Source organism: Hemicordylus capensis, chromosome 5 (assembly GCF_027244095.1).
Source record: "Hemicordylus capensis ecotype Gifberg chromosome 5, rHemCap1.1.pri, whole genome shotgun sequence".
NCBI classification, from domain to species: Eukaryota; Metazoa; Chordata; class Lepidosauria; order Squamata; family Cordylidae; genus Hemicordylus; species Hemicordylus capensis.
In genome coordinates, this window is record NC_069661.1 from 220819473 (window position 1) to 220846191 (window position 26719).

General features: G+C 44.2%; 1 protein-coding gene across 9 annotated transcripts in view; it reads left to right on the forward strand.

Annotated features, from left to right (window-relative positions):
- RBFOX2 (RNA binding fox-1 homolog 2) overlaps positions 1-26719 on the forward strand; it is a 290850-nt gene that overhangs the window by 204961 nt on the left and 59170 nt on the right. For all 9 annotated transcript variants that reach the window (XR_008308092.1, XM_053253472.1, XM_053253471.1 and 6 more), the window contains one exon: positions 7291-7437. Coding sequence is in view for 8 of the 9 variants with exons in the window: in XM_053253472.1 (XP_053109447.1) it covers positions 7291-7437 (147 nt within the window). In the remaining variant the exon portion in view is untranslated. The remainder of the gene's footprint in view (positions 1-7290; positions 7438-26719) is intronic.

The window sequence follows — 26719 nt, forward strand, 5'->3', positions numbered from 1 at the left end:
TGCCAGCACTCATCAGTCAGTTAGCACGTTTTCCAAATCTCTTCAGAAATGAGTTTTCCAAAGCTGTGGAAAACAGTGTCACAAGCAGGGTTTATACAAATCTCCTGGAAGTAAAGATTCAAATGGCGATCAAAATTAAGTTGTTGGTTTTGGGGTGGCTGTTTTTTTGTCTTTAGCACTTTTCATCAAGTTGTTTAGGTTCCACTGTCATCTGTAATGCACAATCGTTTGAGAGACAGCACAATACATAGGATTTATTTATTTATTTATTTATTTATTTAATTTCTATATCGCATGATATAGAAATCTCCAGGTGGTGTACAAGTTAAGACATAAAAACAATATGAAACAGTTAAAATTCATAAAACAGATAAAAAATCTCAATATATAAAAACATTAAAATTTCATGTTTGTGACAAAACAAAAGCCTGGGAGAACAGGTACGTCTTCAGGGTCCTCCTAAAAACAAACAGAGAAGAAGATGCTCTTATTTCAGCAGGGAGCATATTCCAAAGCCCCAGAGCAGCTACAGAGAAGGCCCGGTCCCGAGTTACCACTAAATGAGTGGTAACTGTAACCGGACCTCTCCAGATGATCTTAATAGGTGACAGGGTTCATGACAGAGAAGACGCTCTCTTAAGTACCCTGGACCCAAGCTGTTGAGGGCTTTATAGGTAATAACCAGCACTTCGTATTTCGTTTGGAAACATGTCGGCTGCCAGTGCAGTTGTTTTGGAATCAGTGTTATATGGTCCCTTCAAGTAAACCCAGAGACCAATCTGGTTGCCGCATTCTGTACCAATTGTAGTTTCCGAACTACATACAAAGGCAGCCCCATGTAGAGTGCCTAGAGCTTACTAGCATATGTACCACTGTTTTAAGGTCATTTGTCTCAAGAAATAAATGTATCTGGCATATCAGCCAAAGCTGATAAAAAGCACTCCTGGCCACTGTCTCAGCCTGAGAAACCAGGGAGAGCTGGGGATCCAAGAGCACTCCCAGACTATGGATCTGATCTTTTAGGGAAAGTGTAACCCCATCCAGAACAGACAGATCTAAACCATCTCTCAGATTCCAACCCCCTACAGATAGTACCTCCGTATTGTTGGGATTTAACTTCAGTTTGTTATCTCTCATCCAGCTCATTATCACCTCCAGGCAGATACTTAGGGGCGTCATGCCATTTCCTGATGAAGTTGGTATGGAGAAATAGATCTGGGTTTCATCAGCATATTGATAGCATCCTGGACCAAACTTCCTGTCAGTCTCTCCCAATGCTTTCATGTAGATGTTAAAAAGCATTGCTGACAGTATGGAGCCTTGTGGAACTCCACACTTTAGCTCTCACTTTGTAGAACAACAGTCTCCAGGTAACACTATCTGGAATCTACCAGAGAGGTAGGAGAGGAGCCACTGTAAAACAGTGCCACCCAAGCCCACCTCCTTCAAGCGACCTAGCAGAATACCATGGTCAATGGTATCAAAAGCTGCTGAGAGATCCAAAAGGATCAGCAGAGTTACACTTCCTCTGTCAATCGCCAATCATTATCCATCAGGCTGAGCAAGGCAGTCTCAACCCCATACCCCCCGCAAAAGCCAGTTTGAAATGAGTCTAGTTAATCTGTGTCATCCAAAACTGCCTGGAGCTGAAAAGCAACCACTCGTTCAATTACCTTGCCCAACCAAGGAAGATTAGAGAGAGGTTTGTAATTAGCCAATTCTGAGGGGTCCAATGCCGGTTTCTTCAAATAAGGTCTAATAATATTATTAATAAGGTCTAATAATAAAGACAAGGAGGCATCCTGCCCTCCCTCAGAAAAGCATTTAGGAGATAGGATGTCTCCTTGTCTTAAGCAGGCAATCATTAGACCACTTCTCAAGAAGCCTGCCTTGGATCCCTCAGAGTTAAGCAATTACAGATCTGTCTCCAACCTTCCATGGTTGGGCAAGGTGATTGAGAAGGTGGAGGCCTCCCAGCTCCAGGCGGTCTTGGAGAAAACTGATTGTCTAGACCCATTTCAAACTGGCTTTCGGGTGGGCTATGGGGTGGAGACTGCCTTGGTCAGCCTGATGGATGATCTCCAATTGGGAATTGACAGAGGGATTGTGACTCTGTTGGTCATTTTAGATGTCTTGGAGGCTTTCAATACTTTTGACCATAATATTCTTCTGGAACGTCTGAGGGGATTGGGGGTGGGAGGCACTGCTTTGCAGTGGTTCCGCTCCTACCTCACAGGCAGATTCCAGATGGTGTCTCTTGGAGACTGTTCTTCCAAATCTGAACTTTCCTATGATGTCCCTCAGGGCTCCATATTGTCTCTGATGTTGTTTAACATCTACATGAAACCGCTGGGAGAGATTGTCAAGAGATTTGGTGCAGGGTGTTATCAATATGTTGATGACACCCAAATCTAGTTCTCCATGTTAACATCATCAGGAGAAGGCATAACCTCCCTAAATGCCTGCCTGGAGGCAGTGACGGGCTGGTTGAGGGATAACAAACTGAGGCTGAATCCAGATAATACAGAGGTACTTATTGTGCAGGGTCAGAATGTGGGAGACGATTATGATCTGCCGGTTCTGTATGGGGTCATGCTCCCCTGGAAGGAACAGGTACAGAGTCTGGGGGTGCTTCTAGATCCGAACCTTCCTCTGCTGTCCCAGGTTGAGGTGGTAGCAAGAGGTGCTTTTTATCAGCTTCGGCTGATACGCCGGCTGCGAACGTTTCTTGAGATGAACGACCTCAAAATGGTGGTACATGTGCTGGTAATCTCTAGGCTAGATTACTGTAATGCGCCCTATGTAGAGCTGCCTTTGTACGTAGTCCAGAAACTGCAGTCGGTCCAGAAATCGGTAGCCAGGTTGGTCTCTGGGTCATCTAGAAGAGACCATATTACTCCTGTGTTGAAAGACACTGGCTGCCAATAGGTTTCCGGGCAAAATACAAGGTGCTGGTTATTACCTATAAAGCTCTAAACAGCTTAGGCACTGGGTATTTAAGGGAACATCTTCTTCACAATGAGCCCCACCCACCTGTTAAGATCACCTGGAGATGTTCGTCTGCGATTACTGCCAACTCATCTGGCGGCTACTCAGGAACGGGCCTTCTCCATTGCTGCCCCTGGACTTTGGAATGCACTCCCTGTTGAAACAAGAGCTTCCCCATCTCTGGCAACTTCTCAAAAGGCGCTGAAGACATGTTTATTCACCCAGGCATTTAATTAGATGTATAGTTGTAATATTTTTAATATTGAGTTTTTAATGTTCTAATGTTTTAAATTATTTTAGTTGTAAACTGCTCAGAGACACAAGTTTGGGGCAGTATAGAAATATTTTAAATAAATACATTTTAGAAGCTGAAATCCCATTACTTAACTAAGATTTCATTATGGCCAGGGGCGGCCGAAAGTATTGCAGCATCTGAGGCTGATTGCCTTACCCCACAACTTGGTGCATTCCCGTCCCTTTCAAAAGTGACCCTTGCAAGTTCTGAAAGTGGCAGGGGGAGGAGTGAATGGAATGTTTTCAATGTTTTAATGTTTTAAATGATTTTAATTGTTAATTGATTTGATGTTTTAAATTATTTTAATTGTAAACCGCCCAGTTTTGTGCGGTATAGAAATATTTTAAATAAATAAATAAAATTTATTATATTTACCAGACAATCTCTAATAATGTGACTGCCAGATGAATTTAGCAAAGTTGGGCAAGGGTCAAGAGAGTAGGTGGTAGGGTGTACAGTCCAAAGCAGTTTCTCCACATCCTCAGAAGCAACAAACTGAAAGTGATCCAATCCAATCCTACAAGAGGCATTGCTAGGCACTTCTACGATAGACTCTGCAGTAACTGTGGAGTCTAGTTCAGCATGAATACAAGAGATTTTATCAGCAAAAAAAGTTGTTAACATCAAAGAGAGTGGCAGAAGGTTCCAAGTTCAAGGCAGAAGGGGCATGAACTAGCCCCCTCACAACCCTAGACAACTCAACTGGACATGAATTTGCAGAAGCAATGCAGGCAGAAAAGAGCTGCTTCATCACCACCTACACTGCCAGAGCATAGAACTTCAAATGAGCTCTGTGTTGCAGTCTGTCGGATCCATGCTGAGTCTTCCTCCACTTGCGCTCTAGTCATCTACCTCATTGCTTCAGCTCCTGTAGTTCTTCTGAATACCATGGGGTTGACTTTAAAGTAGGTCAGAGAGGATGCTTAGGAGTGATTGTATCTACTGCTCTAGAAAGTTCATTGTTCCATATTTTTACCAGAGCATCGACAGAATTCCTAGTAGAGCCAGTGATTCCCTTGAAACCCTTCCAAGGCTTCTTGGAATCCTATTGGAGCCAATAACCTTCTCCAGTGGACCAACATAATGGGTCTTTCACCCCTGCAGAGGTGGGTAGTGGCTGCAAGTCCTCCCTTAACCAGATGGTTAAGGTATGACACATGATGGCTCTTCTGTTGAAGTGCTTAGGTAGATGTAAATGTAAGTAAAATACTTTAGAAGCAAGCGGAGGCAAAAATTTGTACTTCAGATGAGAGATTCTGATTGTCTGTGGATTCAGCCCAAACAACTGAAATGGGATTATTTTAAATTATTTTAATTTACTTATTAGCTTTGTATGATTAATTAATTAATTAGATTTGTATGCCGCCCTTCCAAAATGGCTCAGGGCGGTTCACACCAACTTAGACAAGTTACTCTTCTTCATTATAGACTTTTTGGCTAGATGTTAGACACAAGAGAAGCAGGGTAGAGTAAGAACTGAATTTGGAAATCTTATTAACTAAAGGCTTTTCTGTGCTGCAGGTTAACTTGCTGCTGTGCAGTGATCTGTAGGTCTGTGTGCTTGTGATGCAGTTGGCACAGAGTTGAATCTGGTTGTCTTCTCCTTTTTGTAGCCTCATATTAATATATCCTGCATCTATACACAACAGAATTTATTCTAATACAACACTCCATATGGGTGTGGCTTGTTTCTCATCCTCTTGGGTTTTTTCCATTTCTATTTTCTTTTAATCAGACATCCTTAAGAACTAAAAGATTGCTTATTGTTGATAAATAGAACATTGGGGACAAAGAGGCCTTACTAGTAACACAGAAAAGTGGGATGGAGTGCTGATAGAGGCCATTGTAGCCTCTTTAACTCCTCTCAAATACTACACACAACCCATGCAGCAAGGGGCAATTGCTGTTTGGGTTCAAAGTAATAAAGGGATCAGAAACGGTGTGCTTATACCAATTTACATATATTTTTGCTGAAAACACTCCAGGTCCAGTGTAGCCACTGGAGGACAGGTAACTGTTAAATCAGCTTGATTTATTGAAAGTTTAAGGACGCATAGCAGCTAGGAGCCTGAGCTACAAGTTAGGATATCCCACTTTGTCTCTCACCTGTCCCCATACATTTACTAAGTGGCCTTAGACAAACCACTCTCTTAACTCACCTGCAACCCAGTATTAATTTCCCTAGATCTACCTTATAAGAGAGTTGTAAGGATAGTGAAAAGATGATCAAAAGGGAAAAGAGGTACTTTTTTAAAAGTGGGGCTATCTCAGATTTATCTGGGGGAGAACAACTTTCCCTGTACAACCCTAGCACAGTATCCCTCTAGTTGCTGTTTTTGGTGTCTACCTTCTGTTTCTTTTTAGACTGTGAGCCCTTTGGGGACAAGGAACCTTCTTATTTCTTCAATATAACCAATCTAAATGAAAACATAAATATAAATGCAAACATTTTTGTTGAAAAGCAACAATAATGCATGTGAAAAATGTACATGTAATGGCTTGAATACAAAGTGCTACATAAATGCAAAGTGCTATTATTATAGTCTTTTAATGCTGATATGTTATAAACTAAATACAATGGAAGCATGTCAAAAAGTTTTAAAATATGGACATGTTTAACTTGCTGTGAATTTAGACCAATGTATCTAAATTGATCAACCGAACATGGTAACTCAAGCAAACGGTCAATTTAAAAGTAGAAATGTAGCTACTTATTCTGCAGCGATGTGTTGGCACAGCCCTTTGTTATCACTTTATTCTGTATTATTTTGAATCCACACCTTAAATTACGCTGGTGCAATTGATCTCCCAGTGACCAGCTCTACAGAGATCCTCTTACTGTTTGTCCATTTAAAGGATTGGGGAGAACAATGGATTGCTTGTTGCTAGACTTTGCTGTTTTTATCAAACTTACTTTAAGGTGGTCAAATACCAGGTCAGTAAGGATGGTGTAAATACTTAAGACATGGACTGATAAACAGATGGATGTTTGTAGTAGATTAAAGCCTTTGTTTCAGAGCAAGCTCATGTGAGGGAAAGAAATGCTGAATCATCCCTGCTGAGCTGCTTGGCTAGGCTTCTCCTAAAACTATTCTGTATTATTGGTAGGTTCAAAATGCTGCTGCCCCCCCCCCCATTTTATTGACAGAGCTTGAACCTCCCTGGGCTTGGGGTGGAATCCCAGGGAAAACACTCTTTATTTTGCGATCGGATAAGTACAGAAACCTTCTATGTGGAAGCCTATATGTGGTGAGAAATCTGATAGCTTCTGACGGTTTAAGGACGTGATTGCAGCTAAGAAAAATCCCCCTTTGGCCCCATCCCCCCCCCCCCCCGAGTTAAAAACCCACTTGGAGAGGCTTATAAAGTAAAGACTTTTAAAAACCAGTTTTATTCAAGTACTGCAGACTGTTTCCGTCTGAGGCTTTCTAGCTTTCTTAGATACAGCTAAGAATACTTAGTAGATGACAAAAATAGGTTGTCTTAGGCATTTGTAAATGTTTATAGAGTATTTTGCAATGCCCTAAGTAGGCATAGGCTAGTGTTTCTTATTTCAATTACGTTGCAGGTAACTATAATAAAACAGTATCAGGAATATGCAAAACACACACCCCAAAGAAATAGGAATTCCAACGCAAAGTCTGACTAAACAAGCTTCCCTAAATTAAGCCAAAGCCCAGGCTTCTTTGTCCTTGAACTCACCAAACTCCAGTTCAGAATTCAAGCTTCCTGCTCTGTCTTTCAAGGATCTGCAGAGTCATCCTCCTGCAGACAACTTCCATGGCCACATGTCCTCCTCTAATAAAGAACTCCCCTCTTCCTGGCACCAGCTCTCTAGGTCGCATCCACCCAGTGTGCTGATTGGCTGAGCCCTGTTATTCACCAGCTTGTCAGTCAAGCAGGGCTCACTTCCAGTTAACTCTTTAGTGAGAGGGGAGTCTGATCACTACAATATTGTTTGAATTTTTTGGTGATATCTTCTCCGCTTTTTTTTTTTTAAATTGCAGCAGACAGAAGGAGGGGCACAGACGGACGGCCAGCAGTCACAGACACAAAGTAATGAGAGTACTGAGAGCAAGTCTACTCCAAAGCGGCTGCATGTCTCCAACATTCCTTTCCGCTTCCGGGATCCTGACCTCCGACAGATGTTCGGGGTATGTTAACACTGCTCTTTGAGGAGCAGTTGGGCTGTTTGTGGTACATGTTTGTGCTTAAGATATGTTACCTATCTTATCTGGATGTCTTGGGATAAATAACAATTTAAAGCATTGAACACTGTTTACCCCTAAGGGCCCCTACAGTGCCCTTAGGCTCTGCCCTGTAGCAGATACTTGATAGTTCCTCTCCTCAGGACTGCAGCTTTCCCCCAAATTCTCTGCAGTCAAGCATCCAAAAGTCAAGTGCACCTGTGCCTCAGGTGTGTTCATTTGGTAAATGGCAGTTGCTTGGGTGCACACTTTATTCTCTCCCCCTCGAGCTGCAGATTGTTTTCCCAGAAGCCAAATGAGGAGGATACGTGTGCTGCAAATGTGCCAATGGGAATTGATCTTACCTTAAATTGATTCTGAAAGACACATTCATCTTCTAAAAACCATGGCCCCGTCTACACATGCAATAGAATCTTTGGGAGGGAGAGTAGATTGTACACACACTGCAGTTGGGTTATGTTGTATTGAATGTTCTACCATGTTTAAGAAAAAAACAGAGTGTGAGTGTGTGTGTAAAAGCATAAAACTGGCACATCAGGTAGAAAGGTTCTTGTCCAGCCCATTCCCTGCTGGGAACAGCTTTTCTACTTGCAGGGAGCATTTTTATACGAGGGTGCATTCAAAAATGTGATTCCTCTATCTACAGTCCATTCTGTCACCTCAGAACTCTACCACCTCCTTCTCACCTCATCCTGTTTCATTCGTAGACCAGGTCCCCTTGATATCTACTTTTTCAGAGCTACATAAGCAGAAGAGCCTTATCTCCCCCCCCCCCTTTACCACCATGCTTGGGTGAGGCTCAAGCAACAACCCATGCCTGTCTGAACCTTGTGGTCATTGTCCTAAGTAACTAAGTAGAAAGCATTGTTAAGAATTGGATTGTAAGTGGATGAGCATACCATGTTGAAGAATTCCTTGAGGTGTGTGCGTGAGTGAGATCAAGATCAAGAGATACCTTGGATATCCTGTATCATGATATTCAAAATGCTTTTGATACAGTTCCCTGCCAAATGTTCTTGGAGAGAATTAGCAGCCATGGGATAATGAGGCAAATCCTGTTAATGGACTGGTAATAGGAAACAAAAGGCAAGAATAACCGAATAATTCTTGCAATAGAGGGAAGTGAATAATAAGGACCCAGAAGGATTGGCCTTGGCTTTGAGACTGGTGTGTTTTAATGTTTCCATTAAACACTTACTATGGCAAGTGGATGACTGCACTAAAGAACAGCTGAAGATGATTGATGTTAAGAATGAGAAATGATCATAGTTGCTTTTATTTGCCTGATTATTCTGTTTTTTGATTGTAACTATTCAATTAAAAAAAATATTTTGGCCAAAATAGGAATTGCCAGAAAACAGCAGCAATCTAAAAGAGCTCTATATTGTCAAGAGCAGGGATCCCCATTGAAACCTAATCTGTAATATGGGACCCACTTCCACTTCCACTTGCACCCAAGGTGTAGTGTTCAAAACAAGAGGTGGATCCCGTGCTCCCAAGAACCAAATAACGAAGGGATGGAGCACAAGAAATTTTTTTTAAAGGTGTACAGCTATTCCATGTGCTTTCCAGTCCTCTGCCACCAAGCACTACATCCATACATGAGTATTACCAGCCAACACAGATCATCTTACACAGTTCAGACTCCAGCTGTACCTTAAGTCAAGTAAACAAAACTAAACATACCCAACTCTAGTTGAATGCAGCTGCATTCCCTCAAAGTGGGGGAGTATATCCAATGCTGGGTTGCTTCTTTCTCCTTGACTGGGGAGGGCCAATCAAGACAAAGCTTGCCAGGGAGACTATGGGAGGAGCCAAACCTCTCGGTCTCCAGTTTTCCCACCCTGTCTCTCTCTGAGCAGGAGCTTTTTCTGTTACTCTGGTATTCAAGGCTCTCCCCCAGCCTGCATCTTCCCTTCTGTGGTTTAAAGCAAGATGGAGGAAAGGGAGACAGATTGGCAGCCAAACAGCAGTTTGTTTGCTGGGGTGCAGTGTGTTTTCTCCAGTTTGCTACTGCTTGTCACAATTTCTTCCAAATGGCTGCTCACACTTACAGTAGCGAGAGAGAGGTGTCTCTCTCTTTCTCCAATGATTCTGCTGCCTATGCCTTCTGAGAAGCATGGGCAGCAGTCACCACTGAGGAGGAACACCAAAGGAAGAAAAAAGGGATGAAAGCTACACAAACGGTTTCCCGCGCACCGGAAACCCCCCGGGTGTGGCATTCCAGCCTTTCAACTCCTGACCACAGAGGGCATTTGGGGCAAAACCAAGAGTTTTTCAGTGATAAGGAATTGCCCATGTTGGATGTGGAACAGGTGGATGGGGCCTCTGAGGGGCAGCACAACGCACCTATCAAACATCAGATGCAGGGTGAGTGATTGCGACCCCAAACGCCTGCATAACCAGATACCCCACCTTTCTGAGGAGAAAGAAGAGGAGCTCCCCAAACAGGTTCAGGCTTCTCTTCGGTGCCTGGTGGTGAAGGAACTCGATAAGGGGCTCCCTTCTTTTTCTTTTCTTTTTTTGATTTGATGTTTTTTTACATTTTGTATTTTACAACATCTTTCCCAGTCCTCCACCCCAATTTCTTCCTAACAATGGGACCACAGGTAGCAGCACCACTAGGGGGCACTCAAACTCCAAAGAAAACAGGGAAAGTGCAACACGTTCCTCTAGCAGGTCTGGCAGGGAATCGCCTCAGCCTTGTGATAGACAGGGAGACAAGCTTCCTATTCTTTCCCCTCACCGCTGTCCTAATCCAAGGCCTTGGACATACAAGATGAGTCCAATCGTGGCCATGACTCTGATGATTCAGTCTCAGATAGAGAGAAGGGCGAGCTGTCAGAAGATGAGGCTAATACCTCACAATCTATGTCCCTCTGGCTATTCAGTCAGTCAGATTTCCCATTTTGCTTCATAAGGCTTGCAACACCCTGAACTGGAGGGTACACTGCCTACATCTCATAGCAACTTTGAAGGCAATCAGGAGGTGCTTCCCCTGGCTCAGTCTGCAGAGACTGTGGTCTCTTGCCCTAAATTGTTCCTTAATACTATTCAGGCAGAGTGGGATAGCCCAATCGAGGGCAAAGGTCCTCCTCCACCCATCAGGCGATTCTATGAATACAACAAATAATTATATACTGCTTTTCAACAAAAGTTCCCAAAGCAGTTTACACAACTCCTAGGGTGGTCATGGACAAACTAAAGGTCCCTATGATAGACAGTGCCGTGGCTGTTCTGGTGACAGGAGCCCTATTACCAAAGGACGGGGATTAATCTCTCAAAAATCAGAATGACAAGAGATGCGATGCAGCATTGCGTACATCGCATTAAGCCACTGTGTTGGCCATTCGGGCATCCATGTCTAATTCCTGTTTGCCAAGGTTCCATTCTGTGGATCAAGGAATTATTGCCTCTAGTACCCCAGGGTCTTTCCAAACTCAGTCAGGGTTTAAATAAACTGGAAAAAGCTGCAGCTTTCATGGCTGACTCATCACTCGATGCCATGCAACAGTCTGCTAGGGCTCTGGCATCTGATGTTATGGCATGCCTTGTGCGGTGGCTAAAAGATTCAAAAGTAGATCAAAAGACTCATTTCAACTTGGCAAGGAAAGGGAAAGGTTTTGCCGTCAAGTCAGAGTCGACTCCTTGCGACCACATAGCCAGCATAGCGTAGTGGTTAGAGTGTTGGACTAGGACTTGGAAGACCTGAGTTCAAATCCCCATTCAACCATGAAACTCACTGGGTGACTCTAGGTCAGTCATGTATCTCCCAGCCTAACATATCTCACAGGGTTGTTGTGAGGATAAAAAATAATTATGTACACTGCTCTGAGCTCCGCTCTGAGCTCCTCGGGGGAAGAGTGGGAAATAAATAAAGATGTGGTTTTCTTGGTAGAATACAGGAGTGGTTTACCATTGCCTTCTCCCACAGGGATTCGAACCAACAACCTCCTGCTCTCTAGATAGGTTGCTTCCCCCTGCACCATTAGGTGGCTCAACTTGGCAAACTTGCCCTTTAAGGGTGGCAAGCTGTTTGGAGAGGCCCTAGATCCAGTCTTAGTGGAAGCAAAGCATAAAAAGGTGTAGTCAACGGCCCTCCTTCCCCAAAAGAGTGAATCAGACATGAACCCTGTATTAACTGATAGGCAGTGATCTCTAGGGATCGGCCACTCAGTACACAGTGGGCGGGACCTAGAGGGCCGTGCAGCAGGAAGAGAAGGGGTTCTTTGCTCTCAGTTAGAGCCAGGCTGGGCTAACAGGTTGGCTGACCATTAAATGGTTGCAGCCAGGAGAACTGCAATCATGGGAAGTTAGGACTGCAGGGGCCTGAAGTCTCTACCATGGATTTGGTAAGTTCAGGAAGGAAGCCATGGCTTTGGCTGTGGGGAAAGATTTAGTCTAGGGAACAGTTCTTAGCTCGCGTTAGACTTCTTATTTTACTTTGGTGTTCTTTGCAAATTCTTACAATTGTTCTATTGTGTTTAATGTAACAAGCTAGGAAATGTTGAGCCTGTGTTCCTCTATCCATCCAGGGTGCTGCAAAAGTCTCTGTAACCCTTCAGTGTGCTTTTAAAGGTTCCTATATCCCTGTTCCTTGCAACTGGGTAACCACAATCTTTAAAGTGTGCTGCCCCAATATCATCTGAGGGTGCTTTTTGGCATATTCCTTTAGTTACGAGTGTTCCTTTTACCTGTAACTAAAAGCTGAGAAAGCCTCAGATGGAAGCAGTCTGTAGTATTTTAAATAAAGTTTATTTTTCCTTTTGTCCTTTGCAATTTTAACCAGCCTCTTTGAGTAAATTTTTAACTCAGGAAAGGGTGGCTGGGAAGGAGTTTTTGTCTCTGGTGCGACACAACATTTCAGTTTGTTTGCTCAGCAACTCTACCAAGTTTTCTCATCATGTATAGGCTTGCACGTGGAGGTTTTTGTGTATTTTCCCAATAGTAAAGAGAAAGAGAATTCCCTGGAATTTCACCCACATCAGGGTAGGAGAGAGATTAAACTGTGTGATAAAGTGGGCGTGGTGGCAGCGATTGAGCTACTAAAGGAACAGTTTAAGTTTGAAGGAACAGCCTTTGTGGGTGGAAGCAAGAGAGAGGATGATTCAGCATTTTTCTTCCCCTCACGTGAGCTTCCTTTGAGACAAAGGCTGGGTTAAATCCATTACAGAAGGCTATGCCTTCTTCTTCTCCAAGGGAGGAACACAGATCAAACAGAAACCCATCTTTCCAGTTCAGGTCACCTAAGCCACTTTTTCGTTTTCACCAGTCCAAGCAAGAACGTCTTCCCTGAGCAAAACCCAGAGATTCCTTTTGAGACAACATTTCCAACAGAAGCTCCCAGTTTAACCAGCCCAGTAGAGCAGGATTCAAATGAAATCCTTCCCAATGACTACTTCAGGGGGATGCCAGTGGGTGGGGGGAGGCTTCAGGAATTTGCCCACATATTGCACCGGACATCATTGGATGCTTGGACTCATCTAGTCATTTCACAGGGTTACTCCCTGGAGTTCATATCACGCCCCCCAGAGAGGTTCCTTCCCTCCCCAAGGTCCCCAAAGAGGGGCAAACAGAAGCTGATGTTGCAAGCAGTCTAGCACCTTCTACTGATACGAGCCATTGAACCAGTGCCGAAGAAGAATGGAGATTGGAGAGTCATACTGGACCTGAAGTATGTAAACGGTTTCATCAGAAGGAAGAGTTTTCGGATGGAGACTCTTTGGTCCATTCCATTAGCAATCCAAAAAGGAGACCTCCTCACATTTGTAGCTCTCAAGGAGGCTTACTTACATGTCCCCATTCACCCCTAAGACAGGCAGTTTCTCCAGTTCTCATACAACAGTCACCATTTCCAGTATCAGGCCCTCCCATTCAGTCTGTCAGCTGCTCCAAGGGTCTTCACTAAAATCGTGGTGGACTCATGGCACACTTGAGGATCAAGGGGGTTCACCTTTACCCTTTTTTTTTTGAGTCTCAGGGATGTAGAGGTGACTCTCCTTTGCCTTCAGAGGCACTCGTTCATCATGAACATACAAAAGAGCTCCCTATTGCCACAGACCAGTATCTTTCAGGGGATGGTCTACTTGCCTCCCTCCCACAGGAAAAAGCTTGTAAAAAGTTGTCCAAACTTACTACCCTGCCCAAGGTCCAACTTCTTGTCACTGCGTCAACTCCAGGGGACCATGATCTCAACCATAGGCTTGGTTCCTTGAGCAAGGTTCCACTCCTGCCTACTCCAATGGATGCTGTTGCCATGGCAAGAGAAAATCATGGAAATGTCCAGGAAATAACTTGCACTAAACAGGAAAGTACTAGTTTCTCTCAAGTGATGGTCTTCCTTGGCCACCTTCAAGGGAGTTTCCTTTCTTCCTGCCCCATGAATACAAGTGACCACGGATGACAGTTTGGGGGGGTGGGGCGCATTGCCTACACTACATAGTGCAAGGCCAGTGGTTGAATGCAGAGAGCCAGCACAGTATAAACTGGATGGAGTTAACAAGTAGTGAGGAACGTCTGAAGGGAGTTCTTTCGATCATACAAAATGCCCATGTCTTGGTCAGGACAGACAGTGCCACTGCCAAGGCTCATATCAACCACTGAGGAGTGGGCATGAGGTCCTGGTCTCTGATGAAAGAGCCAGAACTTTTCTTGATGTGTGCATAAGTAAACATTCTATCTCTAATGGGAGCTCTGAACACCATAGCAGATTGGCTGCACCAGTCACAGATCAGTCAGGCAGAGTGGTCCCTCAGTCATCAGGCCTTCAGTTGCATAATGTGTTTCTTCAGGAACCCACCAGTGGACCTGTTTGCCACTCCAGCAAACGCTAAGGTTCATGTCCAGATAAAAGTCATAGACCACCAAGGCAGCAGATGCCCTGTCAACTCCATGGCCAAGGGGCCTATTGTATGTCTTTCCTCCCACGTCCATCTTCCCTCAAACTCTACAAAGAATTTGAGAATTCAAAGCTGACATAATCCTAGTGGCACCAAATTGGCCCCATCAGCTGTAGTTTTCAGAACTGGAGGAGCTCTCCATGGAACCTCCACTGGATCTGGGATTGGAATCTGATCTCCTCCACCAGGGTCTGGTATTCTACCCAGAGCCAGAATGGATGCGACTATTCAACTGGAGGTTGAAAGGCAATCTCTAAGGGCCTGTGGGTACTCCTAAGGCACCCTGGGCACCATGTTAGCTTTCTACAGGGCTTCTACTAACAAAATATACCAAACCACATAGAAGTCATTTGTGACATAGTGTAATTTATAGTCAGTTACCCCTCTGACCACATCCACGCCCCGCTTATTAGGTTTTCTACAACAGGGGTTGGAGAAGGGGCTTTGCCCCGATACTCTCAAGAACTAAGTAGCCACCACAGCTTCAGTAGCCACCAACACTTATTAGGTTTTCTACAACAGGGGTTGGAGAAGGGGCTTTGGCCCAATACTCTCAAGAACCAAGTAGCCACCATAGCTTCAGTGCTGGAGGTGGATGGCAGGCCCGGTGTAGTTTCCCACCATCACGTGAAGAGATTCCTCAAAGGGAGCATTATTATTATTTAACCTCTTACAGTGTACAGATTTGCAAAAGGGACTTGAATCTTGTCCCCACGGCTCTGACCAAGGCTCCTTAAGCCCCCGAGAACAGGCCCGTTAAAACTTCTTCCTTACAAGGTCCTGTTCCTGATTGCCATCACCTCTGCACGCAGGGTATCAGAATTGGGAGCTCTCTCAGTTCACAAGGAACTCTGTCTGATTTTTCCTAACTATGTCCTTCTCAGAACAGACCCTATATTCATGCCAAATGTGAACACCCTTTTTCGTAGGTCACAGGAGCTTATCCTTCCCTCCTTCTGTCCCAATCCTGCCTCTCCTAGAAAGAAAGCATGGCTCACATTGGATGTGTCCAGGGCTGTCAAGATCTATTTGATGCACAACAAGAGAGTGAGGGTTACTGAGTCTTTCTTTGTTTCCTTCCGTAATAGCCCCGTAGACTGGAAGATCTCCAATTCCACCTTAGCTAGATGGATCTATCAGCGCATAGATCTGGCCTATTCTTCCAAGGAGTTGTCTTCTCCCAGAGGACTTACAATTCACTCCACTAGAAGTGCAGCCACCTTGGCTGCACTGTCCACTTTGGCCCCCCTGGCTGATATATGCAGGGCTGTGTCTTGGATCTCATTTTCTACCTTGTTTAGATATAAAATTCAGAACCTAGCCTCTGCAGATGCTTTTTTAGGAGATGAGTACTACAGCAATAGTCCCTCAATGAGGACCAGACTCCCTTCTCCCAAAGAGGCTCTGGTATATCCCAGCATTAGATGCACTCCCCCACTGAGGGCGAATGAATCGTTGGCGCTTATCTGAATGGTCATCCTCCTCAGTGGTAGGGAGTGTATCCCCCCCACTGCACATTGTCTGGTCTTTCTTATTTCTGTCACCCTTTCCTATTGGGCAATTTCCTTTGTGGGCTGGACTGTTCTCCCTGGGGTATTGTGTTAGTGATAAGATACATTCTGTGGGACTATTCCTACACCGCCCCCAATTGTTTGTTGGAGTTTGGTTGTTCTTTATGTTTATGATGTTATACTTCTCTTCTTGCCGCCTCATATTCTCACCTGAGCCCACATGATGGGCTACAGACTGGAGTGGGGTGGAGGGGTTGACTTCTTCCATAAGGTCTCTGGCAAGCTTCAGCTTGATTGGCTGTGATTCAGGGCAGGAGGGAGGAGCAACCCAGCATTGGATACACTCCCTACCACTGAGGAGAATGATCATTCAGGTGAGTGCCAACAATTCATTTTATTTATTAAGCTATGTGTATGTATGAACACACACATACTTGTAGCATATTATGGAGGAATTAATAATAGCAATAGCAATAGCACTTACATTTATATACCGCTCTATAATCGGAGCTCTCTAAGCGGTTTACAATGATTTTTAGCATATTGCCCCCAACATTCTGCGTACTCATTTTACCGACCTCGGAAGGATGGAAGGCTGAGTCAACCTTGAGCCCCTGGTCAGGATCGAACTTGTAACCTTCTGGTTACAGGGCGGCAGTTTTACCACTGCGCCACCAGGGGCTCATGAAGTCATTCTGGTGAAAAACTACCCATTTTATAGGTGGGAGATACACCAAGTATTTCTAGTTCAAAGGACAGTAAGTAACTGCATGGCAGATAACTCAGCACTTGTGCAAAGCACAACGCTCAAGGAAGCCCAGGCAATAGTCGTACTGAAGATCCTCCCTTCAGATTTGCTCTCAACAACCAGATTTCCAGAAGCGTTTTCATATTACCTCACATGCCTCCCTCTTGCCCCACAGCACTTTTCAGTCATCCACTTGCCACTCACCTTCAAAATTATAGCTGCAATTCTACGAAGACTTATTTGGCATGCTAATTTGGAGGTAAGTCCTGTTGAATTCAATAGGACTGGCTTCTGAATAACCATGCTTAAGACTGAGATGCTAAGGAAGGGAGAAAGGAGGGGAACCCAACAACCTACATGACTAAAAATCTCTCTACTATCCTCCAAGATTTTATTATTTAATGCAAACAGATAAACAGGCAAAATATTATTTGAGGATAGCATTATTTTACTGGCCAATGTATTTCCTTTGAAAACTTTTAGCTATTTGTCATGTGAAATCAAAGAAGCTGTTACTGCAGTGGCAGATGAGCAATTTCCAGAGGGGCAAAATTCCTGTTCTTAACAATGACTTGTTTGAACACAGTCTAAAACCTGATCACTTCTGATTATTGTGTAGAGGATTTCTTACATATTTACTGTAACAAATCCCCAGCTAGAAAGAATTTTAACATATCATGGACAAATCATGTTGACAACAGTGGTACATATTTATTTTTATTTATTTAATTGATATACTACCTGACTCTGAGGCTCTATTGTTATCACAACAGTAGATACAATAAAAACAAAATAAAACAAACTATTAAGACAATGATGAATTAAAACAATTTAAAACATTCAAAGATTACTTAAGGCCAGGCTAAAAAAAAATGTTTCTTAAGGGTCCTTTTAAAGGCTGATAAAGATGTTAAGCCTTGAATATCTATAGAGAGTGCATTCCACAGCCCAGGAATGACTACAGAGAAGGCCTGCTCCTGAGTCTCTGCCAGATGAGCTGACGGCATTCAGAGGCAGACCTCTCCCGATGATCTTTATGTGCGGTGGGGATCATGCAGAAGAAGGCACTCTCCCAGATAACCCAGTCCTAGGCCATTTAGGGCTTTAAAGGTAGTTATGAGCACTTTGTATTTTGCCTGGAAACCTATTGACAGCCAATGCAATAGGCATAAAATGGTATCTCCGAGAAATCTCAGAGGCCATTGAACCAACTGAAGTTTCTGAACTACATACAAGATAGCCCTATGTAGAGTGCATTGTCGCGGTCGAGCCTAGAGGTTACCAGAGAGTGCACCACAGTTCTGAGATCACTATCTTCAAGGAACAGACACAGCTGTCATATCTACCAAAGTTAAAATAATAATAATAATAATAATAATAATAATAATCTGCTGCTGCTGCTGCTTTACTGGGAACAGCCTATATTCTGTGACGATATCTATAACAATTGACAATAAAATTCTGGCATCCCAGGTCCTTGGGAAGGACCCGATGTCTGAATAAAACAAACCAGTCAATAACACCTGTCTGACTGTGTAAACAAGAAATAATAATAATAAATCAAAAGCGCTCCTGGCCAGAGTGAGGCCTGGGTCCAGAAGTACTCCAAAGCTCCATCCCTGTTACTTCAGGGGGAGTGCAACACCATCCAAAACAGAAAGATCTATCACATCCCTCAAAGTATGACTCCTTACCATGAGCGCCTCCGTCTTGTTTGGATTCAGTTTCAGTTTATTATCCCTCATCCAGTCCATTACTGCCTGCAGGCAGGCATTTAGGGAGTTATGCCATTTCCTGATGATGATGTCATAGATAAATAAATTTGGGTGTCATCAGCATATAGATAACACCCTACTCCAAATCTCCTGATGACTGCACCCAGTGGTTTCATGTATATGTTAAAAAAATTGGAGATAGAATGGAGCCCTGACGGACACCATACAATAGCTCTCATTTCAGAGAGCAACTATCTCCTAGCAACACCATCTGGAATCTACCTGAGAGATAGGAATGGAACCACTGCAAAACAGGACCACCTATTCCCCAGTCCCTCAAATGATCTAGAAGAATACCATGGTTGAAACTATCAAAAGCTGCAGAAAGTTCCAAAGAACCAACAGGGTCGCTGTCCCTCTGTCCATACCTTGGTAGAGATCATCCATGACCCTGACCAAGGCTGCCTCCATCCTATAGCCTGCTCTAAAGCCAGTTTGGAATGGATCTAGATAATCAATATGTTCCAAAATTACCTGGAATTGATCAGCCATCACCCTCTCAATTACCTTGCCCACTCAAGGGAGTTTGGAGACTGGCTTATAATTATCTATAGTTATGGTTATGCTAGTAATCTCCAGGCTTGGCTACTGTAATGCACTCTATGTAGGGCAGCCTTTGTACGTAGTCTGGAAACTACAGTTGGTGCAGAATGCAGCAGCCAGACTGGTCTTCAGGATAACCCAAAGAGACCATATAACACCAATCTTAAAAGAACTGTACTGGTTGTCAATATGTTTCAGAGCGACATACAAAATGCTGGTTATCCTCTCTAATAAAAGCCTTGGTGCCTCCCAGAACAGAGCAAGGGAGACATGACCGCCAGCACCTGGTGGCCATCTTGGGCGGCCAGAAGCAGCTGCCCCGAAGAAGCCGGGTATGCGGCGGAGGGGAGCACTGGCCGAGGCGGCGGCGGCCGCCTCGGCCATTAGCTGCGGCACGGACGAGGCCGAGGCACCCAGAAGCGGCCGCCCAGAAGAAGCCGGGAAGAGGCGGCGAGGGAAACGGCGGGGCCAGAAGCGGCTGTCCCAAAGATAGGAAAGAGGCGGCGGGGGAAACGGCGGGGCCAGAAGCGCCCGTCGCGAACACAGGAAAGAGGCGGTGGGGAAAGAGGCGGCGGGGGAAGCCGGCCGAGGCGGCGGCGGACCTGCCGCCGAGGCCTGGTGTCGCCGCTAAAGCCGGGCGGGGGGGAAACTTGCGGGCCCTTGCCCGGCCGGGGAGACCGGCCGCAGCTGAGGGTGGTGGGAGGGGGAATGGCGGCGGGGGCCCAGAACACTTACTAGCGCCTGTTATTTAACGGGCCTGAAAACACTAGTTATCTATAAAGCCCTGGATGGCTTGGGTCCAGACAGGGTATTTAAGAGAGCACATCGTTTGTCATGAACCCTCCCACCTATTAAGATCATCTGGAGAGGTCTGGTTACGGCTACCACCAGGTCATTTGTTGGCTATCCAGGACCAGGTCTTCTCTGTGGCTGCCCCGGGGTTCTGGAATTTAGTCCCTGTTAAAATCAGAATTTCTACATATCTGGATATTTTTAAAAGTCCCTTTTAAAAGCCTGTTTTCTTTGGCTTTTAATTAATTTTAATTGATTTTATATCATAATTGTTTTAATCATTGTATCCTGTTTTTATACTGTATTTTAACTTATGTACACTGCCTAGCGGTTCTATATCAGGCGGAATAGAAACAAACAAACAAACAAATAAATAAGGCACTGTGGCTATTCACACGATTGCAGAAAATCAGGCTAGCCTCCGCTAGCCCGATTTTCTGCAATCATGAGAACCACCGGGCTCGACTGCGAGCCTGGTGGTTCTTGAACGGGTAACCCGCTCAAGTAGTCTGCCCCTAAAACCGGGTTTGCAGAGCGAGCGCTCCGCAAACCCGGGTTGTTTATCATGAGTAGCTGTGGCGCAGCTCTGTGCTGCGGCTATTCACAAGGAAACCCCCGGAGGGCTCCGGGGGTCTCGCCAGCATGCCCTGCATGCTTGCGCAGGGCATGATGGAGCTTCCAGGGGCCGATCGGCTCTGTCACGGAGCCGGCAATTGTGTGTGCGGCTGATCCGGCTGCCCAGGGCTCGTGCCCTCCTCGTGTGTCTCCCCGCTGAGCTCCTGAAACCGGGTCTCACGGATCGTGAGACCCGGCTCACTGTCTGTCTGAATTTAAAATGGAATGCAAATCCCAAATCAGCAGTAAACAACCTGCTCAGTTCTGTACCTTTATGACCCTTAATGAAAAAGAAAGGAAGAGGAGGGGGTGTATGTATGTGTGTCAGTGTTGGCGGTAGGGAGGGGAAGACAGAGAAAAATACATGTGTGTGAAGGGGGCAGGGCATATCATCCTCAAGATCACACACTTTTATCCATTTCCTTAATCTAGAAAAGCTAAAAATCCACAGTTCTTTACTCATAGCTACTAAACAGATTAGAATCCTCACTTCACCCATAAAGATGGATTTTTTACAAGGAGGATTTCAACCCTTTTACTGAGTGATTGATAGAATGGTAAGAGGGGAAATTGGGACAGATAATGGAAAGAAGTAAGGGAGTAATGGGATGGAAGACAAATGAAACATGGAAAGAAGCCAGTGGCACAAATAGGGAGCAGAGAGAGTGCCAAAGGGATAGCAGGAAAGAGGTAGAAAGTCAAAGGAAAGTGAGAGAGAAAAAGATACTGAGATGGAAAAAGCTGTGGATGTGCCTACAAGGGGAGACAGGGAAGACCAAGTCAAAAAGAGGGAAAGGGAAAGCCAAACTTGCATGCAACAGAGTTGATAGTGGTCCTGCCTGACACTTGCTAGCAAGACTCGGGGTTGGCATTATAGCTAATCATGGCTCTGCTGGATTATCCCATTTCCTCAGATGAGGGTAGATGGACATGCAACCTAATTTATCTGAGGCACTCTGAATGAGAGTTACTTGATAAGAAGCCTTTCAGGACAGCTCATGCCACAGTGCGGTCTTCCTAAAAGGCACAAAAAACATGCATGGAGGAAAAAGGCACCAGAAATATGCGTTTAAGTGGCAGTTGCTGTTGGTCCGTGCTGCCTGCCAGGCACATGTGTTCTAGTGCCTTAAATGTGGAAATGCCACTTAAAGCAAAACAGCTTCTGCTGATTCCAACTAGAAATAGCTCTGCTCTCCTCGCAAAACAAAATAATGGCAACAACACCGTGACCCACCTGCGATCAGGTTAGAACCCACTTTTGGAGACCTGTGCTACATATAAAAAAGATGAGCAGTCTGGGTTAGAGCAGTGTTCCATCTAGACCAGCATTCTGTCTACCAAGTAGATAGGAGGGCATGAAGACTCTATCCAACCTCTGTTTGAGGTTCCTTTGGTAGGTAAACAATATTTCTACAGATATATAAAAAGGAATGCCTTTGGCTATTGTGGCTAATAACCATTGACAAATCTAACCTCCATATTCTACCTGATTTTTGGAAAAAGACTTTTATGCTCCTGTGGAAATGGGTTTAATATGCTAATGACTCATTTCCACAGGTAGACTTCTTGAAGAGAACCTTTTGAATGTATGCATTAATGAGGCTGTACTATTTCTCACCAAAGATGCTGTAAATCTGTGGATTTATATAGTGAGAGTAATGTGTTTAGTCTTTGCCATTTGAGTGTTCTAACATTTTAGCTCTAAAGGCTCTTTTTATCATCCAGAGAGCCAGCTTGATGGTTAATGCACTTGCATATGAAAGGCTATTCTTGGAACTGGTTTCAGATCTGATTTGTCTGTTTTTTTCATGTGAACCTTTGTATCTAGAGTAACTGAGGTATGGGCATTAGGCATCTACTTTCTCTGTAAATGAGCTAACATAAGATTACATTACTAAATGTGTATTGTCTTTAATTTCTCTTTACAAAGCAGAGGTCTATGAACATGTTGTTCTAAAATCTGGAGCCTGTGAGTTCATATTAGTAAACAAGGAAATTTTCCCCAAGGAGGATTGATCTCTAGAGTGTTTATATGCACAAGAACATATGCCAGGTTTTAGTCCCAGGATTTCTGTGAGGCAATAAAAACAAAATTCTACTCCTGAATTTCAGCACAAACTGATTCCTGAAAAGTCTACTTCTAACCCTCATGATTATAGCAACAAACTGTCTACTTGCTTTTTGCTTGTTGTATTCAGTTTATATGAGCCTTTCTAAAATGGCTCAGGGCAATTTACATTAAAATGTCAAAAAACATAATAAAACAGTTAGAATTAAAACAAAACAAAACATTTAAACCAGATTTAAACTCAATAAATTTAAAACTAGATATCATTAAAAGCCTGGCTAAAAAGATGGGTCTTTAAAGCTTTCCTGAAGACCTCCCCTCTTATATCCACGGGGAGCGTATTGCTCAACCCAGGGGTGACAACTGAGAAGGCCTGATCCCAGGTTGCCACCAGATGAACTGGTGACACCCGAAGATGTGCCCCTCCTGATGTTCTTAATGAGTAGTGGGGATCTTGTAGAGAAAGACGCGGTCTCAGGTAACCTGGATTTAAGCCATTCAGGGTTTTAAAAGTAATCACCAGCATTTTGTACTTTGCCTGGAAATATATCTGCTGCCAGTGCAGCTGTTTAAGAGCAGCATTATGTGGTCTCTACAGGATTACCCCAGAGTCCAATCTGGCTGCTGCATTTTGGACTAACGGAAGTTTCTGAACTATGTACAAAGGCAGCCCCACATAGAAAACATTGCAGTAGTCCAACCTGGAGTTTACTAGTTGGTGTACCACTGTTTTCAGGTCATTCTCCTCAAGGAGCAGGCAGAGTTGTCTAATCAGTCGTAGTTGGAAAAAAGTTGTCAGTCTCCAGTGGTCAAAGAGCAAATATTACATCCTGCCTTTCCCTCTTGGTTTGAAGATTGCTTAGCGCAGTATATTCCAAATTTTTGATAAGGTGGGGGCAAGGGGAGTTTTTGTGTGCATTAAATGTGGAGTCACATTTCACTCAGAAATTCACTCCCCCACCAACCCACTCCGATCATCTCCTGAACAATGGGCAGGCAGCTTTTTTACAACTGTATTAATATTTCAGTCCAATTAATATTCCTTTTCAGTATCATTCTCCCTCTTTTAGCCAGTCCGTCTGGGCTCAGGATAAACCCATACTCTCTGGCCATGATGATGCTTCTGGGATTCCTCTTTGCCTCTCAGTTATAGCTTAGGCTGTATTGTGGAACCCTAGTGTGGCCTTGTTCCTTGTCTGGAAGATAATGGTTAAATGCTACATTGGACTCTAACAAGTATAGTGTGTTGAATGCATCCAACATGGTAGTTTAATAGGTCAAGGCACAATTCAACATGTGTCACACCACAGTAGGGTACCTGGTGGCACATAGTTTGGGTATCCTTGAACTAGCATTCTCAGTATGTCTAGGTCATGTCTTGAAACTCTTCAGATAAAATACCTATGTTTTTATCAAAGCTTGTCCTAGATGGCAGACAAATGATTTTGCAGTTGCAAGAAAACAAATCAGTCCTAGACCAACGCCCAGGCCATGCCAGATTATATAAGAGGGGGGAATGTTTTGTCATTTCCAGTCTCCACCAAATTACTGGTTACTTTTACAATCATTCCACTTAGAATAAATGTTATGTCTGGAAGGGGTTCTTCCAGTGGCTTCGATGGAAAAGGGGAAGGACATATGAACTGTGGTGCCTGTGGGTTTAGTCTTTCCTTTGACTTAATGAGAAGCTTTGGCTTTCTTGGCTCTGACATCAGTCATAGCAGTAGAAGCCGCCAAAACTGCCCTTTCGCTTCTGGGCACACACGCAAGAGCTTGTGCCATTTTGAAGCTCAGGGTAGCTCTGCAATTGGAACAAAGAAACAATCGATAACACAGTCCTTATTTCTTGGCAGTACAGCATTTCGGAACAGCACAAACACAGCCAGGAACTATAAAACTGAAATATTTACCCCTCTCTCCCTATTAATTTTTTAAAAATTATTTTGCATCAAGAGCTTTCTTTTGGGTCAATTATACTGAAACCAACCCTTCCTCCTATAGGGGACCGATCGGTTATTTTCAGCTTCTGCTGTGCGTGGCTGAATATTCTTTCTCTTCCTCTCCAATGTCAGGTTTGATTGTTTCAATGTCATCTGTTAGACTTAAGGCCCTTGCCTGGAGTGGATTTCCAAAAATACCGTGAATGCAGCGAAATTGTGTAGATCGCAGGAAAATAGGCCAGGAGATAATGTAATAGTGTGGGAGGAGTGAAGAAGTCCCTTAAGGATAGAACAGCAACCTGGAGGTCAGCTTTGTCCTGGAGCATAAAGCATCAACGAATGTTCTCATGCAATCTAAAAGACAGAGGCAGAGCAGACAGTGATGATGTAGTGTTATGATCAATCATTAACAACCTCTGTTGTCGTAAGTATGAGATAATTTCTAAGTGTGTTGAACTCTAGAAAGCTTGAGTGTAAAGGTTTAGTATGTATCACAGGCTGAGATGTTATCTCATCACTTGTGCCTAGCAGATTCTCTGACCATATTGTCATAATAAGAAGAGCCCTGCTGAATCGGGCCCAAGGCCTATCTAGTCCAGCATCATGTTTCCCACAGTGGCTCACCAGATGCTTCTGGGAAGCCCACAACTATTAATATAATATATCTAGATAATAATGATAGATATATTAATCCGCAATAACTTTCTGCTCAGGTTCTTGATATAGTCTAATTAAGAGCTGCAACATTTTGACCCCATTGGCATATGCTGAGTACTCTCGTGTATGATGTAGTTGGTTGCAGAGTCTGGTTAGAAATGTGTTCCTATAGCAAGTTTTCATTTTTTACACACACACACACACACACACACACACACACACACACACACACCACTCTTCAACAAAAGTTCTCAAAGCAGTTTACAAATAATAAATAAATAAGACAGTTACCTTTTCGAAAAGGGCTCACAATCTAAAAAGAAACATAAGGTAAACACCAGCAACAACCAGTGGAGGGATGCTGTGCTGAGGCTGGATAGGAATAGTTGCTTTCCCCCTGCTAAATGTAAGAGAATCATCATTTTAAAAGATGCTCTTTGCTCAGTTAGCAGAGGTATGTTCTGGTATTATGAACTGACAATCTCAGGTCAGACCTTAGAATGAGAGCCTTCATGATAGCACAGCATACAGTTTTTATCTAAGAATGTCTCAGTTTTTCTTTCAGTGAGAATATCTAGAGTGGATTAGATCTGGAGCAGATCTAAAGCAGTGATTTTTACTTCAGACACATGGAAGAGGAAGCTGTTTGTAAAATAACTTATCAATAATTGTTGTTGCACAATAAACAGATGTAAAATTATAATCCCTACAACTTGCTAGAATTAATGAACAGTAAATCCTGAGACTAAAAATATTGAAATTTCTTGCTCTTTTCCTTCTCACTCTGCCCTAACCTCTCTTCTCTCACAGCCTCTTAATTTGCTCTCATTTAGTCTCTGTGATCCTTCCTTCTCCAGATTCTAATTCATGCTTAAAATGGTGGTTTGCAGCCTTCCCCCCCCCCCCGACACCTTGGAAATGGTTTGGGGTCTCGGTGGGCTTCTTAATAATTTTTTGGTCTTTGTGCTGAGGCGCCTTAGCAGAGTGGCAGCCAAATGGACAGACTCCATGAGTGTGCAGCTGCCACCCAGCAGCCACCGAGAAGCAGCTGCCAAGGACCCTCCCTCCCCCCCTCCCCTGCTTTGAAAGCCGGGAAGAGGACAAGGGCATAGCAAGGTTGAAGGCAGCCCCTCCCACCACCTGTGTTCGCAGCCCTGCTGCTGCACAAGCCTGTGTATTCCACTGCCTGGCTGTCTTTTCTAGACAGGCCTACCTTTTGGGACAGAGTGCTGCATTTGGCCCCAATTTCATGCCAGTCATGCTGTCTGGTGATGCAACCACATTGCCTCATGCCAGGGTGAGAAGAGGCCTACCTTAAAGGGGCCACCACCTGTTCTCACTGGGATGGAGCAGTGAACCAGCACAGGGAGCATCAAGTGCACAGTATGGGGGAGGGGGAAGGGATGGCGTCCTATGGTGGCTTGTCCAGTGGCGGCCATGCCACTGGAAGGTAGATGTGGAGTGTGCCTGCCTGTTTAGCTGACAGTCTGTCAAGGCACATTGGAGCACTTGGAGTGAGCAGCAATCGAAAGGACACACTCCACACTTTTCTTTCCTACCTTTTCCTCCTAAGGGAGAGTGTGGAGTGTTGTCCACCTGAGAGTGTGGAGTGTTCTCCACCTCTCCCATACCCATCCTCATCACGCCGATTACAAACAGCAGCACAGGGAATCTCTCATT